The sequence below is a fragment of the Penicillium digitatum genome, chromosome 2, assembly GCF_016767815.1.
Source record: "Penicillium digitatum chromosome 2, complete sequence".
Taxonomy (NCBI): Eukaryota; Fungi; Ascomycota; class Eurotiomycetes; order Eurotiales; family Aspergillaceae; genus Penicillium; species Penicillium digitatum.
This window is the reverse complement of record NC_089385.1, coordinates 3,232,588-3,255,056: the sequence shown is the minus strand read 5'-3', so window position 1 is coordinate 3,255,056 and position 22,469 is coordinate 3,232,588. Positions and strand designations below refer to the sequence as shown.

Sequence of the window (22,469 nt, the reverse complement as noted above, 5' to 3'; positions counted from 1 at the left end):
CATAGAACATGTACGAAAAGTCCTCCAGCGCCTCCGAGAGGCAGGCCTGTTCGCAAAACTATCGAAATGCGAATTCTGTGTGTCCGAGACGAAGTTCCTTGGTATTATCATCGGTGAAGATGGTATCCGTATGGACCCCGACAAGATCGAAACGATCGTGAACTGGAAAACACCGACCTGTCTGACTGATGTGCAAGCCTTTATTGGTTTCGGCAACTTCTACCGCCGCTTTATCAGAGACTTCTCGAAAGTCATCGCCCCGCTCGTGAGACTCACGAAGAAAGACGTCCGTTTCGAATGGACACCTGTCTGCCAGCTGAGCTTCGAAGCCTTGAAGAAGGCGTTTACATCTGCCCCGGTTCTGAAAGCGTTTGACTGGTCCAAGGAGATAGTCCTGGAAACAGACGCGTCTGATTTTGTCTCTGCCGGTGTACTGTCTCAGTACGATGACGCTGGAATACTGCACCCTATCGCATTTTTCTCGAAAAAACACTCCGCCGCCGAGTGTAACTATGAGATATACGATAAAGAACTGCTAGCCATAATCCGCTGCTTCGAAGAGTGGCGTCCCGAACTGGAGGGCACACCCTCGCCCGTGAAGGTCATAACTGACCACCGCAATCTGGAATATTTCACGACAACGAAACTCCTGAACCGCCGCCAAGCCCGATGGTCTGAATTCCTGCCCCGGTTTAACTTCAAGATCACGTACCGTCCCGGAAAACAAGGTGCAAAGCCCGACGCCCTGACCAGGAGGTCAGAGGATATCCCTAAAGAGGGGGATGAGCGCTTAGCGCATCAGAGCCAGACTGTTCTGAAGAAAGAAAACCTACAGATAAACGTCACAACACGACAGAGAAACGGAGTCACTACAACCACTCCACCTGAACTGCCAGACCTGCCAGAAGAACCGCCTGCTACCGCTGAAGTCCCGCCTATTATCACCGATCCGCCCATCACCGCTGCTCCTGAAACAAGAGTCCGATTCATCGAGAACAACCTGCCCGAACCACCATCTACGATCAAGGATTTACTGCTGGAAGCCTACAACCAAGATAAAGTAGTACAATCTATCCTGGAAGCGTTAGACAAGAACGCTAGCCGTCACCCTGAGATTACACTTGCCGACTGCGAACGAAGAGGCAACTACCTCTACTACCGGAACCGCTTGTACGTCCCTGACAACGATGAACTGAAAGCTGAAATACTGCGCCTGTGTCATGACAAGCCCACCGGGGGACACCCTGGCCGGTCGAAGACCTATGAACTGCTGTCCCGAGAATACTACTGGCCTAGAGTATACCAGTACGTGAGCGACTGGACCAAGAACTGCCATACCTGCCGCCGTATCACCCCCGCCCGAGAAGTCCGTCAAGGGATCCTGAGACAACTGCCCGTACCTGAGAGAGCCTGGCAAGATATCAGCATGGACTTCATCACGCACCTGCCCCTGAGCTACGGTTACGACGCCATCCTAGTCGTGGTAGACCGTCTGACCAAGATGAAGCACTTCATACACTGCAAGGGAACCTGCAACGCTGAAGAAGTCGCCCGCCTGTACACCCGTCATGTCTGGAAACTGCACGGCCTGCCGAATACCGTTGTATCTGACCGAGGACCCCAGTTCGTGGCCCAATTCTGGAAACACCTGACAAAGCGCCTACGAATCACCAACCTGCTGTCAACCGCTTATCACCCGGAAACTGATGGCCAGACTGAACGCGCGAACGCCGTACTGGAACAATACCTCCGAGCGTATGTGTCCTACTTACAGGATGACTGGTCTGAATGGCTCCCGCTGGCCGAATTCACTGCAAACTCTCATTACTCCGAGAGCACCCGAGTTTCTCCGTTCTACGCGAACTATGGGTTCCACCCCCGCATCGGGTTCGAACCATCCCAGCCTGCCAGTCACCCTGCGACCCGAGACGCGGAAAAGTTCGCTACACGAATGCAAGAACTGACTGAGTACGTCCGCGCCGGGATACTGTCCGCACAAGCCCGATACGAAGAACAAACGAACCGTCACCGCGCCCCTGCCCGCCGATACCGTCCTGGACAACTGGTCTGGCTGAACGCCAGGAATATCCGAACCCTCCGCCCGCAGAAGAAACTGGACTGGAAGAACCTAGGCCCCTTTAAGGTCCTAGAAGCTATAAGTGCACACGCTTACAAGCTCGAACTGCCTGCTAGTATGAAGATCCACCCTGTGTTTAACGTCAGCCTGCTACAGCCTGCCGCCACGAACCCGGTAAATGGACAAGTTACTGAACCCGCACCGCCTGTCGAAGTCGAAGGACTGGAAGAATGGGAAGTTGAAGACATCCTAGATTCCCGCTGGGAACGACGAGGCCGAGGAGGCCCGCGTCTGAAGTACACCGTCAAATGGATTGGTTACGACGAACCCACTGAAGAGCCTGCTGAATACCTGGACCACGCCCGCGAGATCGTACGGAACTTCCACCGAAGATACCCGCACAAGCCTCGCCTCGACGGAGCTCGGCTCTAAGGGAGGGGGTACTGTCACGGTGCGAACCGTGATGCTTAGTTAGAGGAAGATCACGGCACGTGATCTCCGACCTGTTTATCTTGAACTTCAGTTCTAGATCCTGTTGTAGCTCTTCGAGCTACGTCTTGTATATTAGCCTGCCCCTGCCTGTACCTGCCTGTCAATGTGAATCTGATCTGTTACGACCTGTCCCTGCCAGTCATCTCCTATCATACCGTCCTGCCAGCCCGCACCCTGACAGATACACCACATTTGTCGTCGGGAGCGGGCTCTGGGACGCAACCCCCGCATAGCAGCATGTATGTAATAGCGAGCTAAATCGGGTCAATGAATTCATCATCATCATCACCATGGGTTAGGTTTTAGGTTAGAGGTTCTGACCTAAAATGGGTTCTACCGAAGTCTAACCTCTATTTAAGGTTACTGCTTCACTCCCGTTAGTTTACCAGTTTATGCTACATATAACACTACGATAATCTTAAACTACTTAATATCTGAATATCTTCAAGGTTACTTCAGGTTCGCTACCGTTTTTTTAACGATAACCTTAGATGGTAGTGAAGTAGTATACGTATACAGTAAGAAATGGAGAAAGTGTGATCCCATTATAAGCCCCATTGGTTGACAACCTAAACTGATATACGATTACCGTTGAGCTAAGTTTTTTAACTGATTTAAGCTAAACCTTTTGGGCTTAATAGAAAAATGCTAGGAGCAGTGGCCGGCCTAGACCTCAAAAGGCAGGACGAGAGATATAAGTACTGGGAAACGCGTATTTTGTGACAGCTCCAAGTAAACGAAACTAGTTCTAGCTAGGTAGATTCCCAAGTTCACTGCCGGTGGGACCTATATCCTCAGAAGGCAAAAGCCCGCTCAACTGGAGCACTGTGTGGGAATTATGCGGAATTTCAACAAATCATTGCTATCCAGATAAAGTAGTGTAGGTTGGGTATCCTGGCTTATTTAAAGTCCATCATATTTGTTGGATGCCTCAGGCATCACATGTAGGATAGACCAACTAGATAGTCTTCCTTCCACTCTCACCTTCTCTCTCTCCCCGTCCATCCAATTGAATACTGTTTTGCCTGCATACATACTATCATTGTATTTGCATCAATATTGCGCCGAGTTTCATGAAAACAGAAGCAAAATTTCTTTCCCATGCCGTCATTCCATGGAATGCCTGTGCTTTGGAGCCAAAAAAAAGGGTGAAGTGTATGTGCGCAAGATCAGCAAGGAATTTTTTTGAGGAACCTCATTACATCCAAAAAGTATTAAACCATTCAAGTAACAGAGCCTATGCCCGCCAGCCTTGTACGAAATCGTGCAAGCGATCAATCACAACACCAAAGATAGCATTGACGCTGTCAGCGATAAGTTGCTCAAAGTGACGAATGGCCTCTTCCTCGGTCATCTCAAGATGGAAGCGCTCCTTCACTTTCAACACGGCTTTGTCAGGCTCCACTCGAATATCGGGGATGTTGGCATCCACCATCAAACTGAAGAGGTTAAGAATCAGATTGGCTGATTTGCGCAGCGTGGTATAAGCAGTGTAGCAGTACTGCTTGAATTGAAGATAGTGGGGCGAGGTTGTGCCACCCATACCTTCAACCATTTCCTTGCAAAGTTTCATCATGGGTGCAAAAGGCTTTGGATCACGGCCAAGGATGAAACCAAAGTCGGCGTGGAAGAAGTGGCCATCTGGCGCCAGAAGCAGATTTTCAAGATGTCGATCGCCAACGCCGAGGAGGTACGTGATGACACAGTATCCCGCACAAGATTTGATGTATATATCCATTGTTTCCTTGCGGACGCCGAGAGGTTCATGCTCATCTGGGTTGTTGGTTTGCAGGTAGGCGAGGATGGATTTGTACTTGGCGGATGCCGCGGAAAGAGAAATTGAAGGGATGAACTGGACAGCGCCAGCCGTCGCGCTGGTGGCAAGAATTCGATAAGGAGTCAGTTTTAGATCAAGATTCTCCTTTTGTAAAAGGCGATCCATTAAGATGATGATCTGAATAACCAATTGGTCCTGGCGAAGGTCATCACCGACTTTGAACAGCATTGGATAACGACGGCCTTCGGAAGTCTTGAATGTGATAAGCAAAGGAGAGAGTGTGGACTTGAAGACGTTTGATTCTTCGGGGTATAACCCAACGACTGAAACATCGGGATTCAAAGGTAAAGGAAGCGGTGGATCTATGTTGATCAGGTCGTTTTCAGGGTCACGGAGATACTTTTTCAGCATCTCAATCTTGCCGACTCTGTTTTCGCGCGCGAAGCGTACATCCTTGGCTATTTTAGAGAGCACGGCCACCATTTCACCTTGATGCAATAGTGTTTTTCTATGCCCAGGATGAAACTTTTCCAGTTCAATCATGAAGTAATATTCAACCCGCGCAAACAGCCGACGCTGAATTGCATCAGCGTCATCGAATTCGACCATGAGATACCAGTGTAGATAATTGCCAAGCTTGAAGTTATTAGCCGCACGGGAAATCAGAAATTGTGCAAGTGAGGACTCCTGCGGAGCAGCATCAGGTTGGTTATCCGGAGGTGCATCATATTTCAAAGCCTGCACCAATTGAAGAAGATACAGAAGCAACTCCTCGTCATCTGCCTTCCGCAGAGTTTCAACAGCATACGAACGGACAGCAGGATTATCAAAGGTAGGACCGAGAATCTCCAGCGCGTCATCGACATCAATCTCGGTCCATTTGGGGAACATTTCAACAGCCTGCCGCGATTCTCCAACATCCCGCCAGTTGACTGATTTGACGAATTTTGTCAATGCCTTCTTCTCGCGTGTGAGATGATACCTGAAACGCCACACAAGATCCTTCTCTTCAGCAGTGAGGTCTTGCGTCGGTTCGTAGGAAATAATCATATTGAGATCATCCCTGATCTTTGGATTGGGCTTCAAGTCACGATCCATGATGCCGGTCCGATGGCTTCGGATCAGACGCCGGTGCTTGTCCTCACACGGGTTTCCAATTTGGCCAACCTCTGGATCATAAATTTGAATGATATTATGGGGATCGGTGTGTGAGATTCCAGGTCCGAATTGTACCTCTGGAACTGGCTTGAGCGTCGCATTAGGGTGGGGAAGTGCGTTTTGGGGCCACGAGGATATGGGTGGTGCAGGATATTCATGATCGGCCCAGACAATGGGATGGTCAAAGCGTGGAAATTCAATGTAAAGAACATAATACTCATCTTCGATATTCTCTTCGTCGGAGCTATCGTCTTGATCTTTGACGTGCTTCGGATCTTTGTGCAGGGCTGCGTCGATTTCAAGGGCACGCATTTGGGCCGCTTCATCTGCATTTGTCTTCAATTTCTCCAACTCGCGAAAGAGCAATTGATCCATCCAGTCGACACGTGGGATCTCGCCCATTTCATGCTTTTTGATCAAAACTTCAACCCGTTCAAGTTCCGCCTCTTCGGGTGACTGGTGTGAAGGATCACGGATATTCGGTTTACGACGCTTAGGTGGCAGAACAGATGGAGTAGAGGTTGTAGCAGACCCATCTGCGTTCTTGTGCAGATAAACCTTACACTTTTGTTTGCCCATCTTCAATTTTCCGTCTTCGTCAAACAACGTGATGGTTGTTCCACCGAATGGGATGTGCGTAATCCTATCAGGAGCGAGTGGAGACAAATCAACGATGGTGATTGCTAGCTGAGTATTACGCTCGGCATCCTTGATGGACATTGGCATCTCCAGCCATTGATTCCATACTCGCGTGGTTTTGAAGGGCTTATATTTGGTCTTCACTGGCACCCCCAGTGGCTTCGACTCTGACCATATCTGAGTGGTCACATAAAGATCGGAGGTGGGGTCTTGGACGGAGGCAATATGCCGCAGTTCGGCGTTTTCATCAAGAACAGAATGTGGGATCGGTTTCTGCTTCCCCTCTAACGAGCCACTATAGATGTGTCAATGTGAATAAAACTTCGAGTATCAAAAAGTGAAGAACATACATCTTAATGCGTATAGGTATGTCCACTTGAGTGGTCACGGCAAAGGTAAAGGCTTCCATCTCTGCTCCCCGCTTGGAGAGAGCGACAGATCGCTGCGTCATGGCTGATAAGCAACTGACGCGGGGAGGTCACGTGCATGGGGTTACGCGACGCGATAAACCGTTCGCGATCATCAATTGTATCCACGCAATCATTTCTTTTTCCAAGACCAGTGTGTTTCAAGGTAGACTCTCTGTCTAAATTTAACTACGGTGTCTGGTCGTACGCGACTTCTTGTCCCCTTTTTCTTTGTTGAATTTTCTTTGTTTACAACTTGCATCTAACATCGCACTAAAAAGTGCTGATCGAGCATGGCACGTCTCATTCCCACACACCTGGACGAAACCATCACCCCAGGTCCTCGCCCAGCATCATCAATATTATCACCAGACGCATTTAACTCCGATAAAGAAAATCTTCACCAGGGTGTCACTAAGAGAACTACCGCTGTGATGCCATCAAGCACACAGAATAAACGGCGTCGACTAGCCGACCGCCCCTCAAATGCGCAGCCTGCGCAATCCGCCCAATCTTCTCGGTCTGCTCAGTCTGCCCGATCCGTGCGGTCACAAGCATCATCTCAACGAACGGGCAGCGACACACGATATTATGATCCTGATCAGGATCCCGAAGAACGGAGAAGTGTGCGTAGAGGACTTCGAGATCTGGGTAGGGAACTGAATGGTAAGTTGCTTTGTCTGGACTCGAGACTTGAATGGCAGCGCTCTAACATTTTTCACAAAGACACGCGAGGCGAGCTCATGCAGCCTGGAAATAATGGTATTCTCAACATTGTCGAACAAGCCAATCAATTTTACGCCAAAGTGAAGCAGACCGCCGACGCCACGCTCGATTCGCGCATCCTGGTGAACACTGCCGACCTCACGCACAAGAAAGCCACCCAGCTTGCTCTCGGTGACACCTCTGCCGGTATCGATGTAGACGAGTTTGTTTCCAAGTGTGTGTCGTTCATGCGTCGTGGCCCTAACAATGCGACGACTTTAACAAATGGGACGCAGGGACGCCGAGGGCGCCCTGATCGAAGCCAAAGAGATCCCGATGCTAGTGACGAAGATGATGGCGACGCGATGAACTGGGACACGCTTGGCCGATCGGCCTGCTTTCCTAGCAATGCTCGTCCCGCCGTGTCTGGATGGTTGCTGGGGCCGCTGTCACTACAGAAACGTACGCGGCAACTAACACAGCGAAGAGCAGCAGAGCAGATTGATCCCACGCAAGCCGTGGCGCCCCGAGAAATGGCCCAGCAAGATCTTGGCCTCCAGGACAGCACGAATCTGACCGAAATCTGTTCCGAGATCAACAAGCTGCTAGCTTATAACCAGGATGATCGTCAGAAAGCAGCCGAGAATGAGCTTCAACGCGAAGCTAATCTTACGCCAGAGAAGGCGCAACATATCATGGACAAGCACAACGTGGCGGACGACGGGGGAATCCCCTTGTTTCGCTTTTGTATCAACCCGAAGTCTTTCGGGCAAAGCGTGGAAAACTTGTTCTACGTGAGTTTTCTCGTTCGAGACGGCACTGTGGGTGTATCAACAGATAGTCGTGACTTGCCGACCCTGCGTGAGTACTCTTCAACTTGAGTGGTTGACAAAGCACTAATAGTTTGACAGATGCGGCCGCTCCATTCGCCCCCAGTGAAGCTCAAAAAAGGGGAGTGCAAAAACATCAGGCGGTCTTTAGCCTGGACCATGAGACGTGGCACGAAATCATCAATGTGTTCAATATTAAGGAGTCCATCATCCCCCACCGCGAAGAGAAAGAGCAAGAGACTGGCACAAGTTGGTATGCCTAAGCTTCTTCCGAAGACACGCTTCTGCGGGACGATGTGTGTTTTGCAAGATACCCCTTGATCTTTTGGCTTGCCTGAGTAGGTAATTTAATAATGTAGCTTAATACTGTGAATCTGCCAGTTATATACCGGCATTTAGCACACCATCAAGAGTATGACGCCCAAGAGACGAATTGGAAAAATTCCAAAACAATAGGCCCCATAGATACCTAGATACACGACGGATACACGGACTGAGGTTACCCAAACAGATGATAAATCCGGCCAGGCTCGATCATCAGGTGGATACGATACCTAAGCGAGTCATACGTCATTCAAAGGTTGTCTGACCATTTGCCTTCCCTGTGGAACTTTTCGATTCTCCTATTTTTTAATCTGTCAGTGCGTGGGCTTTACGATATTTTTGTACCTGCAAGACTCATCAGCTGAGATATCTCACGCCAGAGAGTGCAACTCTCAAACTCAAAGAGCGCAAAGCCAAGGCAAAACAAGAAAAGGCGCCAACATGCCACAGCTCTTTCCAACCAACCCTTCTGCGACTATGGTAATTCGCCATGTGACACCAGACATTGTGACCATGAGTCTGCCATTCGCACGGTTCGGACACATCCAGTTCGGCGGGCGAGGGACGCTAGGTGAGTGCCGACCCTTATAGAGCCCACCCACCAGACGCATACGATCTCCGGGGACAGAGATGATGTGCAGTCCTGTCAAGCCCATGGGGGGCCCTGATTCAAGATTTAAGCGCTAACGCTCCTTGCTTGTGACAGTCAAGCTTGCCACCGGCTCTCTTGCAGTATTTTCGCCCGTTAGTCTAACACCCGAAGTCCGCGAGACAGTCGAATCCCTTGGCGGAAATGTCAAATACATCACGGCACCAGATATCGAGCACCACCTCAATATCACCCCGTGGAAGAAGGCGTATCCGCAAGCAGAGATTCTGGCCCCAGAGGGTCTTTATGAGAAGCGGCAATCGAACCCAGAGTTCCAGGACACTCCGTTCGAGCATGTATTCAAGAAAGATGATCAACTGCCGCGGTCGATCTCGAAGGAGTTTGATGCTGAGTTTGACAGCGAGTATGTGTACGGCCATGGGTCGCGTGAGCTGGTGTTTCTGCATAAGCCCACGGGCACGGTCATCGAGGCAGATCTGCTCTTTAACCTGCCCGCTAAGGAGCAGTATTCCAAGACCCCCGAGGCGGGGACTAATTTCCTCACAAGGCTGATTGTGCCGCTGTTGTCCACCAAACCGCCGGCTACATGGCACAGGCGGTTTGCCTGGTACATTCTCTCGTCACAGGATCGGACAGCGTTCAATGAGTCCATGAAGAAGATTAATCAGTGGGATTTCGATCGTTTGATTCCATGCCATGGTGATACCATCGATACTGGTGCCAAGGAGATATTTCGCGATGTGATGGCATGGCACTTGGACCGGAAGAACAACTAGTCTTCTTGTCTTGTCGAAACTGTTGTAATATTTATGATACTTTGCTTGGAAGGTGTTGCAGATGGAAGGTCATTATGCATCAGCAGGTAGTTAGCCTTTTTTTGGGGACCTTGTAGGCGGCATTGCATATTTCAAATTTGACCTTTTTTTCCCTTGGCCTTCCCCAAGCGGACCTACAACATGCCCTCTTTCTTGTGGTTATTGCTATTCATAGTATCAACGGCCCACTAGGTACTCCGTAGTATTAGCTCCTATTGTACTCCATAAACTTTGCATCCCTCCTGTGTCTCTAGACTGTTCCTGCATGTACATTTTGATGTTTTGCTGTTTTGCTCTGTCTGCCTAGCTCTGCCACACCTCCACTTGTGAGGCGTCAAAAACTATCTAGTTAGTAATCTTGGAAGTGATTTTATAATCAGCATAATGCACAATTACGTACCATCCTTATAAAAGATCACATGTGTAAAAATATGCCAAATCTAGCTTGTCAAGTTCCACTCTGTGGCCCCACGTCATAGGGCTGAAGGAAGAGCAGGGTCAGATGACTCAACTTCAAAATGATGTCAATGTCAGATGTGTGCAAAGTTTCTTTACTTCAACCCGGATCCCCCCTGTCAACGGTAGCTCGGCAATCTCCAACGCATGTCTAGAAAACAATAGGCACTTGCCAGACAACAAGGATCGCCCTGAATGGAGACCTGACCCAACTCTGGGCCAAATCAGGGCTGCCGCCTATAGTCTATGAGATCTAAGATCGGCAGTCGACTCGCCAGTCAAAGAGCAAGTCGCTGAAATATACAAGGACCCAACACAGAAGAGCCCGTTTTCCACGCCAACACATCATGGCATTTTCTAGCATGGGGAAGCTAGGCCCGGGGAAGGCAGGGATGACGATATCAAGGCAACAGAATACTTCTAGGGCTATGCAGTACCTATACACCCGTATTCCCCACAGCCTATAGGCACACACACTCCTTGCTCCGATCGGGTGTTGAGAAGTATTCAGCCACAATCCACATCAGCGGTCGGTCTGCCAAAAAGTCGATCCTTCACCCACCCAAGCCTGGAAAACGGTTGGGCACGTTTGATTCACGGCACACTTGGCCAATAGCGACCTCGGCTTTTTGTAAAGAACTGTATATGGAACTGATCTGATGACACCAGGAGGCTTAGATCGACTCTATCAGTCGCATTTATGCAAGTTGTACTGCGTTCTGAGTTCTTCTTCCTTAATTTATTTTTTTTCCAGTCTATTGGGTTTTCACTTTTTTCCCTTACTCCAAAAGCAAACTGTCGCTCCCTCTCGTAGCTTGCTTGTTTGTACGACCTAACACGTTATAAAGCTTCTCGTATTCCCCGGTCCATGCTTTCCTATCCCACGCTACCTCTCCTCACACGAGTTTGGCACATCACCCCCTTGTACAATCAAATCCTTTAGATTTATTAGAACAGCTCATTGATTTGACAACACCTCAAAAATGCCCGTCATCTCACGCCTCGCTTCCATTATCCTCCGTGTTATGGAGATAGCCTTTGCGGCTGTGAGCCCCCCCCCCTCCCAATCTGTGCTAACTGATAAACTGCATCTGACTCTGTGTTAGGTTGTCGCAGGTGTTATCGGACACCACCTTGCCAAGGTAAACCATAGCGGTGCAGACATTGACTGGTCGCCCCAGTCGCGATGGATCTATACTGAAGTAATCGCCGGCTTATCGATTTTGTTGGGCCTCATATGGCTGATCCCATTCTCTTCGGGATTTTTCTCCTGGCCAAGTTTGTGTTGGAATTCTTGGTAAATGTAGACCGATGCTTACTGGAATCCAGTGGACATACTCATCTCATTTGCTTGGTTCGCCGCCTTCGGTGTTCTCGTCGACACCATCCGTCACTTGCCCTGCGGCAGCATCTGGTCCTGGCACTTCAGAGGAGACCAGACGTGTGGCCGTTGGAAGGCAGCTGAGGCTTTCAGCTTCCTTTCTGCTATTGTCTGGCTTGTTTCTGCTATTGTGGTATGCGATGGGATTTTTCCACGCATCTTTCAAGTGCTAACGGGCCTTCAGGGAATTTGGTTCACCTTCCGCGTTCGCCAAAGTACAACTGATGGAGTGTAAGTGGCCAACGCGCACCTTCTACTAACAGGGATATGATTGATACTGATATGGTGAACAGTCGCCGCCGCCGCTGGGGCCGTTCCGCTGTCTAGATAATGGTGTCGAGTCATGAAGCATCTTTTTAGCAGACAATACCACCAACACTACGCCATGTATGATCGAATATGTACGTCGCGCCTCGCGCTCAGCACAACATCTGCGAAACTTACACTTTCATGGTGTTCAAGAATTTCTTTCTAACTGCTTTCTTCTTGTGTTTGCCTCGTGGCCTGGAGGCCAACGAATCACGACTTGCGTTGATACCCTCGGGGACATAATGTCTTTGGTGCTATGGTTGCGTTAGGGTATTTATTTTGATGTCAAATCAGTTCTTTTGGATTCTAGTATCAAACCGCACCGTTTAATTGGGCATCATTGTCTATGAATACCCAAGCTTGCACCGGAATTATCGCCACAGCTGTGAATGTTGCTGTAATTATTCCCAAGCCTCTTTTCTACCCCCCACCCTCACCTAGTTTCCAATATCTGGTCTGAGTAGCAAAGAAATGTTTTGCCCCCATGACCTGTGCCCGAGTCAGAAGTTGTGTCCGAGCCCCAAGTCCCTAACAGAGGCTAAACCTATGGGTCTTATAGAAACCCCAGCCTGAATCTTCGATGAGCTCTTACTGTGTTGTCAATTTTTGCCTTCATGTCCAGCATTCCGCGTTTTCCAGAAGAAGGAACGAAAAAACAATAATGAAAAACCACCTATGTTTCATCGATTTGGTAATTTCAATTTGATATCATCCATTATCATTTGATTGCCCTTGAAAAAATAGAAACCTTCGGTCATGTTTCGGCTTCCCGTAACAAAACTCTGCGATGTATGTAGGAATAGGAAGAAGACTCGACTCGTTCTATGTATCAATTCGGACGGTAAAACCTCTGCCTCGAGAAGTCAACTGTTTTGAAACTGTTAGGCATCATTCCCTAATTTTCCTCGGTCTCTAGGTTCTGATTTTACAAATCTTCCATCATCCCGCCATGTACCACCTCGACTTGACTTTTTTTTTCGTAGGCCTTTTCTGGAATGTTTATCTCATACCATCTCATCTCCAATTATTCCCTTCTTTACAGCTTAGGGTTGAAAAAGAAACTCTATACCGTAGTATTGGTGACGCTGACCTTGTGTCAAATGAGATGGAACCTTTAAGTTCGGACAGATGATTTCTTCCTCTATGTCTTCAGTTCAGTCGAAAATATCACCTCTGCTTGCCTTAAAAGTACCTTCACTTTTTTCTAATTTGACTTTAATGGATTGACCACGATGAACACTCAAGACTCCGCTTGCTGCGTGAATTGACAACTTCCCTTGGCGGGGCCCTAAGGTGCTTTTTCACAACCCGGAGCTATAGATCTTGAGTTAGACCAGCGGAGGTGCACCCGCTGCTGTCGTTCTGAGCGCCTCGAATACTGCGTATCAGAGTGTCCCCAGCCTGCTGAGGTTAGAGGCGTTCAAATTCTAATTGGCAAATGACAGTGACTGAACATGTTACTGACATTTTCTCTAGATACGTGGTTATCGGCTTCTCTAAGGAGAACTTGCCAATCAAAGCTCTCAACATCCTCCCAGGAAGTATTGCATTTTGGGTATAAGCAGTGGTACACCACTGCAGATGCGGGAGCTCATTAAATTCAGCGATGAGCATGGAATCAAAGCGCACATGACCACCTTCAACGACATTGGGATCATCCAAAAAGAAACAACCATCGACGTGCTAGAGAACAGGGAGAAGGCTAGTCGATTTGGTATAGTCTTCCAGTCTCCACATTCCATTGTGCGCATGAAGCTATTCCGAAAAATAAACCAATTCCACTGCCGACGACGTTGTTTACTGAACACACTCGAACGATATTTGCTTTGTGACCAGAAATGATTTATTTCTGGTTTTTTTTTCCGGACTACCATCGTTTTGTCTACCTCTCTCCCTCTCGGTTAGCTCAACCAACCTATCAATTTTCTTCCCTTTCGTTTCCAACAGGTTCTGGGACCAGTGCTTCTCAACAACTCCTTACATCTACTCAAGACGAACTATTTTGGACAGAAAAAGAGAAGGAAGAACCCCCCAGGCCGGGGTAGCAGGATCCCAAAATCAAATTAGTAGCATCGTTGATGTTCAATTTTGTTTTAACAAAGAAAAATTGGAGAACTCATCCGAGATGAAATCCACAAGGTCTACGCCAGATTGGATCCCCCCGGGGCCAGCAATCTGGATGACTAAAGGCCAAGGAATTCCAAAATCAACGACCTCAGGTCCAGTTTGAGGAAAAAAGGGAATTCCACCATTTCCTTCCACCTGAGAGCTCCAGCGCTCAGGTATTTACTTTGTATATAAAAATGCAGTCGCTACCGGAGTCTTCCGGGGCAAGCGCACGATCACCCTCGCCGGATAATACGCCGACCTCCGAGTATCCATTGCAGGAGTTCGGGTCGCGGTACAGGGATGAAGCTCGCGATAGCGATGAGCTAAGCTTGGACTTGGAAATAGGCAATGTGCCTCTTCTGCCTTCGGGAAGCCACGGCATGGAGGATCAATCAGAGAAATTCGAGCGCGACCCGCCGTTTTCCTGTACGCCCTCGGGATTCTGTGCGTGGCTCCGCGGCCCGACGCCGGCGCATGTCTATCACATTAACCCTTGGTTCCCTCGTTTACAGGCTGCGCCGGCGCGTCTCATTGATCAGAAATTTCCGCGTAGAAGTTCACAGATCGTGCTCCTCTTTGGCGGTTTAATCTTTTGGATTGTCGTATTCTTCGCGTCCTTGAAAGCTTCTGTTGCGGGCCCAGACGTTCCGGGGTATGGGCAGCCCGTCAAGCTGTCGTGTCACGACCGTTTATGGTGTGTTGCTATTTTTATCCCTACACAGTTGATTCGATCTCTTGAATCTGACAATGTCCTGTTAGGAGCAATGCCACGAATTGTGGACTGAATGGTGATCTTTGTCGCCCATTCAAGAACCAATCCTTCGCCTTCCGATGCCCCTCTGGCTGTGCAGCGGCGATCCTTCTGGAGCCATACGTTGTTGGCGATCAGGAATTCAACTACCGACCGTTGGTTGTGGGAGGTAAGCCATCCGAGGTGGATAGTCGCAACAGCGGCACTTACCGTGGCGATTCGTCAATTTGTGGGTCGGCCCTGCATGCAGGTCTAATTGATCACGCGAATGGTGGGTGTGGCATCTTGCACCGCACTGGCGAGCAAAAAGACTTCCACTCTATCGTGCAGCATGGGATTGAAAGTATCGAGTTTCTCTCGAGCTTCCCGATGTCATTCCAGCTCAGTAATGAAGCGTCATCCCCAGACTCGAAGAAGATAAAACTCATCAAATGCTCTGATGCGCGCTGGTCGCTGTTCGCCTTCACATTGATCTCGACGACCATCTTGTCTTTGTTTGTGACTTCGGCACCGGCATTCTATTCCGTGACATATTTCATTGTCTGGTTCCAGGTCGCTATGGCGTCCGATCCGCCTTTAGTTGGGAGCTACTATGACCTTGTGTCCCTCGCGCTCGGCCGATTCCTGCCCGGTGCATTTGTGGGATTCGTGCTGTATTACTTCTGCGTCAGGCACACGCTGAACAATTTGGATGCGCATTGGGACAAGACTGTCCTGTGGCTGGGCGGCTGTTGGGTTGGTGCCCTGAATACAGACACGTTCGATCGCATTCCAATCTCTCGCCTTACACCCCACGATATTCAGCAGCAACCGGGTGCTCTCACGGCCCTCATCATTGTAGTTGGATCTTTGATCGCAATCGCCTTTGGCCAAGCACATTGTTTTCGTCGCGAGGGTCGCTTCTTCCCTACGATAAGCATATACGGCGTCCTTGTTGCAGGTGTTCTCATTCTTGTCGCCGTTCCGCATATGAACCTACGCATCCACCACTATATTCTTTCTCTTCTCTTCCTACCTGGAACAACTATGCAAACGCGACCTAGTCTCCTATACTCAGGTATCCTTATTGGTCTATTTATAAACGGCATCGCCCGCTGGGGCTTCGATTCGATCCTTCAAACTCCAGGTGCTCTCCTTGATGGTGCCAAACTTGGTACCATTCCACCAAAAATTTATCCTCCTTCCTTGACAGATGCGAACAATCTGGTCTTTTCGTTCCCGGACCTCGAGCCCCATGCCGACGGCCTCAGTGTCTTGGTCAATGACGTTGAGCGCTTCCAGGTTTTCCGATCAAAGGATGGCCAGCCTTTGCCAGATTTTCCTTGGTCTCGTACTCATCCCAACGAGTTGGAGTACTTCCGTTTTGGACTCGTTCACAGTAATCCTTTGGGCGGCTTTTGGTATGAAGATTTTTCTCCACCTGCCGTTTGGGGCGCTGATGGTAACTTTGTTTTCCCTGACCCCGAGATCTCCGAGGATCCTGAATCCGAATCCGAATAGACAACTGTGGATATGGCATCTGTACATAAGCACACTCTTGTGTTGAAATTTGAGATAGGCCCTGTCTATAGATTTGTGATGCATGGCCTCTAGGCTCTAGAATATTTCGCACAAGTTATGTTTTCTAAGAGGCTCAGTCCGACTGTAAGCTCTGAAGTCCTTCCCTGCTCACATCCATGTAGCATCATTGAAGTAGACTTCAGTGTTTCCGACTGGATCACCACATTATTCCGGCGTTAATCAGGTGACATTCTGTCAGTTATTGTGGTTGGCGATACTTGGCGCACCGCTACCTTGGATCCCCGTCCATCCCCAGCCTGAGTGCCGTTTGATCTCAAGTTGCCGGATCGCTTCCGGGCAAGATGACTTTTTGATTTTTTGTTATGACTTCTTTCACATTATGGCCATGCGACTAAGCAAGCCCTTACCCCGCAGCCGGAATTCATCGAGTCTCCAGGCCAACCTACTTCGCAATGGTAACTATTCCCATCACATGCGTCATTATAGAACATGAAATACATCCATGTAGTTATTATCGCCACATGAAAATACATCTGCCTATTAAGCTGGACGCAACAACTGTGAAGAACCATCATTCCTTGGAATAGTCGTGACATGATACCTGTGTAAGACTTTGCTTTCCACCGTCCTCTATGACCAAAGCTGTGAGCTTCCCACCCTTCACACAACCCGAGTCGAGCCCCTTTGTGAATGTGCGGATAGAAAGAGAGGTAGAAGCATCGTGGCCATAGACAACAGTCATGGTGTTCGCAAGAGGATCTTCAGTTGAAGTCTCGAGGCTCGAGTACAATTTTGATTGATGTTTATCGAACATCTAGGTTGAAAGAATATCAGTATAATGACAGTATTAATAGAGTGAAATAGAGTGAAACAGAAGCAGAAACCATACCTTAGCCCAATTTGTGCCCTTCTTTTTCGGGCTGGGTACATGCGTATCTAAATCAATAGTTCGCATAGTCATCACGCTGGATAGGTCTTGTTTCTCAAGCTCGATACCCGGTACTAGTCCCGCATGCACGACGACAATCTGGCCCACGCCAGGAACATGGCCGACATTCAAGATCACTGGACAATTCTCCAGCCACTGAGCTTGCTCGTCGCTCAAAGACCGCGCGAGTGCACGCTCGCCAAGTTCTCTGGATGAGAAACCGGAATATACAACGTCGTCGGGGGATGTGAGGGTCTTCGTCTTCACCATCTTCTGTCGAAGAAGCAGAATCCGATCCTCGTGGTTCCCACGGACACTAGATGCCGAATGCTCCCGAGCCAAGTCCACGACTCCTGCACTGTCTGGTCCTTTGTTGATCAGGTCACCGACAAATATAAGGTGATCGCCGCCTTTCTGATTGAAAGAGACCTTTTCAAGAAGATGCACCACTGTTGTAGGCTCGTCAATTAAAGGGATTCCCGATGTTTTAAGGGGGAATTTCTTACACTCCTCTTTGCAGCCATGCACATCGCCCACAAAGATTAGCCGTTTCCGACTAAATTCCCCCGAACCTACTCTCGCCAGATCCCCAGGTACCAGGTCTGGGTTTAATGTACGGATCTGAACCAATCCGTCGAACTGTAGAGACGAATTTGCCCCGAACCACTTACCCATCTCTGTCTTAGATGTCGGTTTGGTAGAGTTTGGCTCTTGGGGTCGTGGAGAAAGCAACATTCGCCAACCGATCCAAGAAAAAATTAACACTGCGCCGTAGATCAACATGTGCCGAAAGCGCGGCGCGGACGCTATTTGGGACCATCCCGGGGATTTGGTGTCACTCGCGGGGGAGCTAGAGGCGGGTTGGGAACCTTCAGGGGCTCTGGTGTGCCATGCGTTTCTAGTAGAATCAATCAATGGGCGAGAATATAGTGGAAATTGATTTGAGTAGGGCAAAAGGTGAGGTGTGGTCGGGTGGAAGTCGTTGTCTGCGCTGTTAGACTCGAAGTCCTGCGGGCAGGAGTCGCGAGACGCCATGCTCCTGCGCCCGAGTAAGACTTTAAATTCTTGAATCAGAGTGTAATGGATGCTTCATATGCGCAACATTTGTCCGGTGAAATTGAGCGGGAGTAGATGATTGTGCAGATTTAGGCAGAATTTAACCCTCGCGGCTCTGACGTACATCTCAAGGCCCGCCTACCCCTGTTAGCTCCCGAGGTGGCAATGCTTGAGTTGTTTATGTTCTTCACGGTCTGGTTCTTTGTGGTTCAAACTTGATTTATGTTCTTTATGTTCTGTACATTTTGAACTATCCTCGGTATTGATCATACTCCTCTGCTTCCCGTCTGCGCAGATTTACACGCTGCAGGACAGTCTCGTCATATACCTCTTCCACTTTCTTGCCGCCCTTAAGCACCTCCTTCTCGTGTTGGAGCGCTTCCTCCTTGGTCATGCAAACCATGTCATTGATGTTCATCGGGATGGTCTTTTGTCCCTCTTTCTCAAGGCTCAGATCCATGTTCCATCCGTGAGCAGGAGTTTGCCAGGGAATGAGAGCCAGTCTGTTAGACAAGCCACTGATCGCACTCTTCCCCCGGTACACTTCCTCCACAACGAATGCAATATCATCCTTGCTGAGCGGGGCGCGAAGCCCCACGGTATCTTGGCCGGTGACTTGTCGAATCATTCGTTCATGCAAGCTTAGCAAAGTACTCAAGATCGTATCGTAGAGTTTCTCGCGACCTTTGGCGCCCATGTTGTAGTCAAGTGGGTAACCAGTAATAGTACAGATAACATGGTTGGCTACTGTGTAGCCAAACACTGCAGGCATGGTTCCCAGCACTGGGAGAATGCGGGATCGGAAGTCAGGAAGAACTCCAAGCTCACCAACTTGACCCTTCGCAAATTCTTCCTCGGGGAGAGGAAGTAGGGTAGCTTTGCCCGGGCCTGGTTTTTCGGTTGAGAAGACGGCTGTAACGCCAGACGAAACACCAAGAAGCTTCAGTCTGCGGCGTGTACTGCGGGACAAAGGATCATCGGTGCTAAGCGAGATGTCACCCACCACAACCCGAGTCGGGTCAGACTTGCACCCTGCACCCATCGACGAAATCACGGGCAAGGAGTTCGAGTGGCAGTAGTGCAGCAACTCTACCTTGGACGTAATGTTATCGATACAATCTAACACAAAATCTGGTCGACGGTCCTCTCCATCGTGTGTCAGAGACCACGGGCCGAGGAGATGCTCAGACGCGGCCTTTCCATAGAGCTCATTCCGACAATCAAAGGTGACCCACGGGGCGATTTGTTCCAATCGCCTCCGAATACATTGGACCTTCGGTGTGCCGACATCAGCCAATGTGGCGAGGGCGTGTCGGTTCAACGATGACAGCGTGACCTGATCGAAATCGATGAGCCGGATTTTGGATACTCCCGATCTGGCCAGGGAGGCAGCGGCATGCGAACCGACACCACCACAGCCAACAACAACAACAAAGGACGATCGAAGCTTAGCAAGGCCTTCATCTCCAAGAAACACACGGTTACGGGCAAGCTGTTCAAGAATCAAGTCTACCAAAGCGAGACAGGCCGAGTGAGATAGGTTCATATAAGCAAGTCATAGAAGGTCCACATACCATCATTGTAGTCTCCCTGTTGCGCTCTGCGAGCTAAAGCTGCACTGCGCTCATCTTCCTTGCTTAGCTGTATTCCGTTCGAGGCAGCGCCAAAATTGGTGAGCTATAGTCCGGTGAATCAGTCTTCTTTGGTCATGCCGCTTGCTGGGCACTGAAAGCGCCGCTTCACTGGCGCAACTCACCATTTCCGCGGTGTGTAGGTCATCTAGACTCGGGATTGAAGCCTTCAGGTCATAAACAGCTTCCTTGCGCTTGTATGACTGGTATCCAAAGATAGCACCTGCGACAGCTGCGCCGGATACAACAGCCGCTGTCGCAAGCTGTCCATGGGATGAACCAGCCTGACGGTGGAGCCAAGAAGACATGCTTGCAATCACACCCTTATCGTCCGGGTTCGTATAGTCGCTCGGTTTGCTTTTATTTCCGTGGGTGATTTTTCGATCAGATTCGTGATATCTGATATCCAGTTCGTCAGAATCAAATCCGTAGTCAAGGTCGGAATCGGTGGGCTCTTCCCACCACTTGGATGATGGTGAAGCCATTATGGGTGTAGGGTGTACTAACCATGACAAGTAGCCGACCGCCGCAGGCATGAACTTCTTATAACGGAATGCATTTGCAAGCCATTGTGTTCATCAGTGGAACCACGCTGAACATCACGTGCCATGGCCCTGGGTAGTTGTGCAGGGACTAAGCAAGGCGGTATGTTAGGCGGTGAACATGCTCGCTGCGCGTCACGGCACCACTGTGGCCACTCAGTGTCCTAACAACGCGCATACGATCCCTTGCAATTGCAATCCCCACCAATTTACCCCTAATGGACTCATATGTGTACCATCTTATCTGATAGGAAGTTGCTGTTGACATGCCGATGCTGCTATCATTCTCGATGTCCCACTGCAGAACTTGTCCAAGGAAGTCGCGTCTAGGTGTAGCTTGATCTTGAATCTGACAATACTTTTTCCAGTCAATGCCAACAACTACCCCTTAACGCTTGAGACGATGCAACCTCTATGCGTTTAATGGGGGTTCAGTTCTTCGCCATTCATTGTGAGAGGTATGTTTTTCCGCCTGGTTCTCTGGTCTCTGGCTACAACCCAGATTCAAGGGAACATCATGCGCCAAGTCCTGATGACGATAAACCTCACAAGAGCTTCTCATGACATGTCGGTTTAATTAACCGTCGGGCCATGGACTTCATCCCCCTGATACATCGGAGTGGAAGAAGACATCGGCCCACACGTGTGTGATTGAGCAATGAACAGAGATCTGAAGAGACTCGGACCTTTTTATATCTCTTGCCATGTGTTGTTTTGGCATCGCACCAATATTGGAATTTGTTCAACTAACATCACTCAGAAATGCTGTACATAATCTAGGTTCACGAAATCTTACGTCTTCTTCGGTCTTCTTCTTCCATCGCCTGGTTCCCTTCCGAGTATTGGTATTCACTGTGAGATGTTTCAGATCTTCTCATGGAACAGCCCAGTGATGATAAAATACAGTTACATACTCCGAGGCCCTGCATATGTGCTTCGTCTGTACGCCTTTCAAGGAAACGACAAGCACGCCGGTGACGAGTGACAAAACATGGTAGTTTTCAATCTGAGGGCATGTATATTACCAAACTGTGATTGAGGGTCTTGAGGCTTCTTTTCCGAATCAATTTGTAGTAGATTTTTCGGTCTCTTGACCTTTGATATGACAAATTCACCCAAATTGTTGCATTTCTTCCATCGGCCTGTGTTTGCTACGGTATAAACTCCATGGAGACAAGTACGACTTGATTATTAATCCTTACCAAAGCTGAAAAAACACTTGCACTGATCCAACATCATTAAATAAATATTTTCCCTAGGCCTCACAAAACCAACGAGGTTGTTCACGTCACAGGGTTTCGTTCGGTTCAATTACATATGTCGACACGTCGCTTTGCATCTCGTTCTTGGGGTTCAGCATTTCCCACTCAATATCAGATCCCCTTAAACTCCACGCTTATCAAACCCCAGACAACAAGAATGATTAGAAACATTACCACTAAAAGGGGTGTACTATAGTTCATCGAGCCCAAGGTAACTAACTGGATGATCGGGTTGAAAAAGATCACACGACCCAGGACTGTATTCTATAGCGGCGCAAAAACGTTACAGACATATTCCCATAGACTATGATCGAGCGGCCGCTTCGGCAGACCCTGCGCACGACCTCCTTTAACAATTCAAGCCTGAGCAAAGCCGTGACTCAAGTTCATTAGCGCCACGATGGAGTTGAAAGCCGTGTTGTTGGCAAGGTATATGAGACCTTAAATAAGTCACTCTTGCTGATCCTGTTGCTTGGTATCATAGATCTATGGCGGACATTCCAGCGTTCATTAAATGTTCCATATCCTTTATGACAACCATCAATACTGCTAATAGCGGTACTGCTGTGTAGAGGTCAATGGCTAGGGTCACATTCCTATGCTCATTAGCAGGCCCGGTGGCAGAATCGGGCATTAAATACGAGTAATGAAGCGGGTCTTGCCTGACATGATTTGTGGGAGTCGGCGAC

The 22,469-nt window shown here is 49.0% G+C and overlaps 7 protein-coding genes across 7 annotated transcripts; 4 read left to right on the top strand and 3 right to left on the bottom strand.

The window, feature by feature from the left end:
• Nucleotides 1-3,806: 3,806 nt before the first annotated feature.
• On the bottom strand, nucleotides 3,807-6,594 carry Pdw03_7183 (Vps34p; the record flags this gene model as incomplete). Its single annotated transcript, XM_014678670.1, has 2 exons — nucleotides 3,807-6,438; nucleotides 6,494-6,594. 2 exons carry the CDS (start codon nucleotides 6,592-6,594, stop codon nucleotides 3,807-3,809), a joined length of 2,733 nt encoding a protein of 910 aa, XP_014534156.1.
• Nucleotides 6,595-6,843: 249 nt separating this feature from the next.
• Pdw03_7182 (Nuclear protein Qri2/Nse4, putative) lies at nucleotides 6,844-8,348 on the top strand (the record flags this gene model as incomplete). The annotated part of the gene is made up of 3 exons (XM_014678671.1): nucleotides 6,844-7,216; nucleotides 7,277-8,116; nucleotides 8,167-8,348. The coding sequence occupies 3 exons, from the start codon at nucleotides 6,844-6,846 to the stop codon at nucleotides 8,346-8,348; spliced, it is 1,395 nt and encodes a 464-aa protein (XP_014534157.1).
• A 502-nt stretch (nucleotides 8,349-8,850) lies between these two features.
• Nucleotides 8,851-9,795, top strand: Pdw03_7181 (Nse4; the record flags this gene model as incomplete). Its single annotated transcript, XM_014678672.2, has 2 exons — nucleotides 8,851-8,980; nucleotides 9,116-9,795. 2 exons carry the CDS (start codon nucleotides 8,851-8,853, stop codon nucleotides 9,793-9,795), a joined length of 810 nt encoding a protein of 269 aa, XP_014534158.2.
• A 1,478-nt stretch (nucleotides 9,796-11,273) lies between these two features.
• Nucleotides 11,274-11,998, top strand: Pdw03_7180 (Integral membrane protein; the record flags this gene model as incomplete). The annotated part of the gene is made up of 5 exons (XM_014678673.1): nucleotides 11,274-11,336; nucleotides 11,397-11,568; nucleotides 11,620-11,804; nucleotides 11,856-11,902; nucleotides 11,965-11,998. The coding sequence occupies 5 exons, from the start codon at nucleotides 11,274-11,276 to the stop codon at nucleotides 11,996-11,998; spliced, it is 501 nt and encodes a 166-aa protein (XP_014534159.1).
• Nucleotides 11,999-14,283: 2,285 nt separating this feature from the next.
• On the top strand, nucleotides 14,284-16,340 carry Pdw03_7179 (LCCL; the record flags this gene model as incomplete). Its single annotated transcript, XM_014678674.1, has 2 exons — nucleotides 14,284-14,783; nucleotides 14,849-16,340. 2 exons carry the CDS (start codon nucleotides 14,284-14,286, stop codon nucleotides 16,338-16,340), a joined length of 1,992 nt encoding a protein of 663 aa, XP_014534160.1.
• Nucleotides 16,341-16,932: 592 nt separating this feature from the next.
• Pdw03_7178 (Ser/Thr protein phosphatase family) lies at nucleotides 16,933-17,964 on the bottom strand (the record flags this gene model as incomplete). The annotated part of the gene is made up of 3 exons (XM_066101581.1): nucleotides 16,933-17,175; nucleotides 17,251-17,738; nucleotides 17,796-17,964. 3 exons carry the CDS (start codon nucleotides 17,962-17,964, stop codon nucleotides 16,933-16,935), a joined length of 900 nt encoding a protein of 299 aa, XP_065956664.1.
• A 631-nt stretch (nucleotides 17,965-18,595) lies between these two features.
• Pdw03_7177 (Molybdenum cofactor biosynthesis, MoeB) lies at nucleotides 18,596-20,461 on the bottom strand (the record flags this gene model as incomplete). Its single annotated transcript, XM_014678676.1, has 3 exons — nucleotides 18,596-19,854; nucleotides 19,920-20,022; nucleotides 20,102-20,461. The coding sequence occupies 3 exons, from the start codon at nucleotides 20,459-20,461 to the stop codon at nucleotides 18,596-18,598; spliced, it is 1,722 nt and encodes a 573-aa protein (XP_014534162.1).
• Nucleotides 20,462-22,469: the final 2,008 nt, after the last annotated feature.